The sequence below is a fragment of the Phaeodactylum tricornutum genome, genomic scaffold, assembly GCF_000150955.2.
Source record: "Phaeodactylum tricornutum CCAP 1055/1 PHATR_bd_13x22 genomic scaffold, whole genome shotgun sequence".
NCBI lineage: Eukaryota > Bacillariophyta > Bacillariophyceae > Surirellales > Neidiaceae > Phaeodactylum > Phaeodactylum tricornutum.
This window is the reverse complement of record NW_002238017.1, coordinates 3029-9113: the sequence shown is the minus strand read 5'-3', so window position 1 is coordinate 9113 and position 6085 is coordinate 3029. Positions and strand designations below refer to the sequence as shown.

The 6085-nt window shown below is 54.4% G+C and overlaps 1 protein-coding gene across 1 annotated transcript; it reads left to right on the top strand.

The window, feature by feature from the left end:
- Positions 1-786: 786 nt before the first annotated feature.
- Positions 787-4205, top strand: PHATRDRAFT_bd1590 (predicted protein; the record flags this gene model as incomplete). Its single annotated transcript, XM_002176163.1, has 5 exons — positions 787-858; positions 1016-1168; positions 1290-2925; positions 3020-4009; positions 4180-4205. The coding sequence occupies 5 exons, from the start codon at positions 787-789 to the stop codon at positions 4203-4205; spliced, it is 2877 nt and encodes a 958-aa protein (XP_002176199.1).
- Positions 4206-6085: the final 1880 nt, after the last annotated feature.

The window sequence follows — 6085 nt, the reverse complement described above, 5'->3', positions numbered from 1 at the left end:
CGGATTCACTGTGACTGGTGTCATTCGCGCCCAAAATAGAAGACGATGTGCTCGGGATGTTTCGCGTAGAATCCTTCCGTAGCGAGAAAAATAGGAAATAGCCCTCGGTGCCGGTGCGCTGGCTAGAGCTATGCTCTGTACCATTCGTAGTATTGTTACGGACGACCGGTAGTTGGGGAGTCTGCCGGATTTCGCGCCGGTCCGACTTGGCGCCAAATCCGGTACCGCCGCGTGGGGAGGATCCGCGTGCCATACCGGGAGGGCGCTCACTGCCCCACCGAAACGACTCGAACGAGACGGTCCCTCCCGATTGCATGCTCAAAGCCATTGTGGCACTGGTTCTCGCATCGCATCACATCACATCCGTAGCCTTGGTCCCATTGTTTGACGAGTAGACCTTGCGTGTTCGGCAGCCCTATTCGCACGTACCCAACAAAGTAGAAGCAAGCAAACAAGCAAGCAACCAAGTAGCGAGGAAGTAGCGAGGAAGGAAGCTGTCTAGCTGTCTCACGATAGATCGAGTTCAGGATTGACGGTGAAGCAAGGGACCAACTTGCAGTGACCCTTGACATCCTCTGATATTTGTTCGTTCGTTCGTTCGTTCGTATTTTGTTCGTTCGTTTACTACTCTTCATCGAGTCGAGTGCATTGACTGTGAATCGGCTAGGGTTGAATTCATCCCTACCGACCGGCAACAAGCTCCCGTACCGATCGCACAGAAGTACCCACGCACACACCTACACACAGACCTACATCTACACGTGCGCACAAATACGCTCTTACAACATGACGGACGTCCACGTGCCCAAGAACAGCCGCATTGTGCAGGCGTCGTATCTCGAAAAGCATTCCAGCAAGGTACGCTTCGTCGCAACGGTGGATGGGTGTGCGGCGTAGCGTCTCCTCCGGGTCGCTCTACATCCCGTTTTTGTAGACTCCTAACCATTGCAACCATCTCTCTATTGTTGTATCTCTGCAGAAGGATTTGATCCAACGTTTGCGTACTCTGCAACAGGTCTTGCAGGAAGACGAGTCCATCGAACCCGATGGAGACGAATTCCCCGGGTTGGCGGCGACCTGTCACGTCCTCAGTCAAACCTTTCTGGAACACGTGGACAAGCAAGTCCGACTCTACACTGTCCAGTGCTGTATGGAACTCTTTGCCATTGTAAGTGGAGTGCGTGTGTGTGTGTGTGCGTGTGTGTGTGTGGGTGTCGAGTATTGGGGCGTCTCACCTTTCTCTTCCCCCCCTTACTGCCCTTTACTGCCCTTTACTGTCCCTTCCACAGTACGCTCCCGAAGCGCCCTGGGATACCCCCGAGATTCTCGCCATTTTCCGACAAACCATCCGCCAATTGGCCAATCTCGCGCACACCACCGCGTCCCAGCCTTTGTTCGCCAACTACATGAATATCCTCGACTTGTTGGCCAACGTCAAAATTGGGGTCGTCCTCGTGGAACTGTGCAAAACAGCCCACCCGGCAGACGACGACGAAGCGGCGTTGGAAGTACTGGCGGAACTCGTACGGACTCTCTTGCACTCCATCCGGGTCGAACACCCCCCACAAGTCTCCGAATACGTCGTTGCCATTGTCAACGGAATCATCGACGAGTACGAAAAGGGTGTGCACATTCCCGTCGCCATTCTCGACGAACTCTTGGCCTGTATTGGCCAAGGACCAACCGTCTCCATTACCAAGCTACAACAGAATGTGCCAACGCCAGGGACCCAACCCAATCCCTCCTACCTGACGGCCGCCACCATTGTCCGCGTCACGTCCAACAAAATCGCCACGCCCCTCGAAAATTTACTCAACGGCCTTCTCAATCGACAATCCCACGTCGTGGAAGCCAGCAGCATTTCCGCCGAGCCGCCGCCAACCGATTCCCACGATAAGGTGCCGGACGTCTACACAATTGTCTACGAGCTACACAAGGTCGCCCCCACCTGCCTCGCCACCGTACTCGGCACCGTGACCAACGGGTTGACCCACGAAGACACCGTCCGACGCACGGCGACCGTACAGCTCTTGGGACGCATCTTTGTGGCTACGCCGGTAGTGGCTAAAACCCACCACGCCAGTTTCGGGGCTTGGTTGGGACGCTCCGTCGACGCCGAAGTGCCCATTCGGAAAACCATGGTCGCCTTGCTTCGGCAACTCGTCCTGACGGACGCGTCCGCTCCGGATGTACCCGACGATATTCGTCAACAAGCCGTCCCCGCCTTGTGCACACTCATCCAAGACGTGGACGTACTGGTGCGTCTGGACGCAATTCAAGCAGTGTGTGACGGAGCGTACCACGAAACCGCCCGCCACGGCCCCGCCTCGCTTTTGCACGCTGTCGGACAACGCGTATCCTCCAAGCACAAGCAGGAACGACGCAACGCCGTCACCGGCCTCGCACAATTGTACTTTTCGCGGTTCCTACGCCCAGCTTTGGTTCACGTACACAACGGTGGGGACGATGTCGAGCTGGACGTGATTCGTCAAACCTTGCACCATGGCTGTCGACTGGATCGACCCCTGACGCGCAAGGGGCGCAAGACGAACACCTTCCCGGACGCGGACGCCGTGGATGTGGAAGACGAATGCTACCGATGGATTCCGCGGAAAGTGATGGAGGCCCTCTGCTTTACCGATCAGACCGATTCGGAAATGCGTTCCCGTGTCAGCCTGATTCTGGACGAAGTCTTGCTGGGCTCTGATTTGTCCTCCAAGTCCTCCAAACGACTGACTTCGACAGCGCGGGCTGTCGGCCTGGTCATGATTGTCGATTCGATTCGAGATGGACCAACGGTGGCGGAAGCGAGCACTTCCACTCCGGAAAAGTTCTTGCGCCAGTGGCTCGCTGCTCGTGCGACGCTTCAAAAGGCGTTGCGCCGATACTTGGACGCCCGCGCGACGAAGCGTCAGCACCCACACGGTACGTACCCTTTGGACGGAACGAGACGCCGTGCTTTGGAACAGGGATCTGACGCTAACATGCCGGTGGGTTACGTTTTTGGAATTTTCTACAGGAACGGAGGAAGCCTTGACTGCGGATGCCAAAGCGGTGGAACTACTCGAAACGGTGGCGTCCTTGACGGCTGTTCCGTCCAAATCATTGCCCGACGTTTTGGAAGCCTTTCACGGTATCCGCGACAAGCACGTCTTCAACATTCTGGCAACCATTACCGATCCCACCCACTCTCCCAAGGCGCGCGCTCGGGCGCTGGAAGACTTGCCGAAGCGTACCAAGTCGCTCGGTGATGCCGTCTCGTTGTGGGTCAAGAACTTGGCCCGTCGCTGCGTCATGGGAGACTTTGTCAACGCCGAGATCGTCAACCACTGCGTTTTGCTTGCGCAGGAATGCTTTGCCGAGGGGGACATTGCCGCATGTACAGCATTGCTATCCCCAGTGAAACTCGTAGCCGACATCTTTCCCGCTCTGTGTGCCGTACCGAAAACGTTTACAACCTTGACGGAAGTCTTTTCTGAATGCCGCAACGCGACTGGTGCGGAAGCAAAAAGAGAAATTCAGGAGACCAGTATTATAACGACTTTGAGCAGTATAATGTCGGCGGCAGCTGCCACCGACGCGCGAAGCTTCAAGCATGCCGAGACGCATGCGAGCTCGGATGACGAGGACTTTCGCAAGGAATTGATGCTCTTGTGTACTCGTGACGGAACTCCGGAGCAAGCTAGGAATGCAGTGTACACTCTCGCGCAACTCCTTCGCAAAGAATCAGACGATACCAAGGGTTTTGAACCGCTGCTCAAGGCACTCACGTCAACGACGCGAATGACCGTATCTGGGAAAGAATCTGTCAAACTTGTGAGTGTCCTGTCGGCGCTGGCTGCATTTACCGATTGCGCCCCGGCTCTGTTGGAAGGGACGGAAAAGGGCAACAAGGCAATTAACTTTGCGTTGGAATGTGTGCTTATGGGACGACGACAAGATGGCGGCGACGAGGGCTATGATAGTGCCGATGAAGATGGAGAAACACGAACGCCTTCGCCATCGTCACGTAAAAATTCTGTTTCTTCAACGCGAAAGAGACCAGTTCAGGAAACTCCTGAGTGGGGTGGAAGTCTTCTTGAAGACGAGTCTCTCTCTACTTCCTGCCGTAAACTATGCGCGGCAATAGAATTTTTGGTTTCTTACGTACGCAGCACTACCTTGCAACGCAAAGAACAGAAGATCACCACGCCGACCACGAATGAGCTCCCTTCGCAACTCTTTGTGCTCTTGACTCAGATAATTCAAGACCATGGATTGCCTACTTCAAATCGGGACCGCCGCTCCTGTAAATCACGACAAGACCGAGCTGCATTGCGTCAGTGTGCGAGCATGCATATTCTACGTCTATGCGACTCTCGGCTTGGATTGGAGAAGTCGTTACTGACACCGGGCATGTGGCGCACGCTAGGCTCTGCTTTGCTAGACGAAGAGCTTGCCGTGCGTGAAGGTATTTTCGAGGAATATTTGCGCTTTTTGAAAGGATCCGGCCCTTATGGTTCCAACGCAAGTCACTCTTGTACGCTTCCCTGCTCCTCGACGCCTTCTTTGCGATTGGTGTCGCTTGTCGTTCTTTGCACTGACGGACATGCTTGTGCATCTCACGACCTACGCAATGGAAACGCTGCCAACGTGGGCAGAATGTCGAGCTCTGTCAAGGCTACGGCTCTAGGATGTATAGGAAACCTGCGCAAGCTCTGCGACGCCGCCTACGCTCAATGTCGGGCTCAAGGAAGGGAAACAGAGGAAAAGTTTGAGAAGCAGTATAAGATGATGCTCATGCCAGAGTACTCCGTGCCCTTTGCGTTTCACCTTCTTAGCCATCGTCGTGAAACCCCGTGTATCGAGGCCTCATCCGAAATGGACCAAGTGGTTGGAGGCGGCAATGACGAGGATGCGGTTGACCGTGAAGGGCAGCAAAAAGTTCTGAGACAAAGGTTGAAATACCTTCTAGAACCTCTCGTCCAGAGCTTGGGTGACGGAGCCGACAATATTTCGTTCTTGCTTCGAATGACCGAGATTCTCGCAAAGCATTACCACCCTATCGACATTTCTACGTACGGTCCCACGCTACCATGGAAGTCGACAGATTCAAGCATGGAGTCGGGGGGAAACACGTCTACTAGCAATCCAAAGCTCACACTTTTGGAGGGCAAGCTGAAAACCGTGTGTGCTGTCGCTCGCGATGTCCTACTATCCTTTGTGGAGAAGGATGTCAACCTATCCACTTACCCAGGAACCATTCAGCTTCCTGCCAATTTATTTAGGAAGGCAACCAGAACACCTGCAATACGACAGAGTCGGTCCGCCCGAAATGCATCTGTCGAAGCAGGGCCACATGCAGGTCTCTCTGCTCATCGGTCGGTAGGGGCGAGTGGCGGAGCGGAAAAAGAGCAAGCCTCAGGAACGCTACCTTCCGTAGCTGGCTCTAAATCCAATGAAGGTTATGCCGTAAGCTCACTTTTATCTCCCTCAGCTAAATCGTCTCTTCGGAAGCGTTTTCGAGATACTCTGCAAAGTCCGGATGCTGCCGACACCTCTCTGAACACGAGAGTGCAATTCTCTCCGGATGTGCTAGAGAAAACAGCATCGCGAAATGGACGTCTGTTCGGCCTTTCTCCGATTCCAAAATCGAATTCTCCAATACAGGCACTTGGAGGTAGTTCACGACGAACCAGTCCACGACTTGCAAGTCCGGCAAGCAGCGGTGCCGAGACGCTCGGTACATCTCCACCATCCGTCCTCCACGGAAATATGATAGCAACCATGGCGTCGACGGCTGCTGACGACTCCACTGACAAGGAATATCTTTCATCGCCTGGGACCATTGGGACGATGGAATCTAAAGAAGATAGCGGCGTTCTGGTGGTTGAATCTGAATCGAAGGAGAAGACAGACGGCCAGGACAATGCTCTCAGTTACGACTCCAGCACCGAGTTCAAAACTACGTCTGAGACTCAGTCCACCAATGGAACTCTCGATTCCATACATCGCCAGGGGAGTCGTCGTTCGCCGCGAAATGCGAATCAAGACGACACCAGTAAAGGTCGTCCTCGTCGTGCTTGTCAACCTTTGGGAGTTCGAT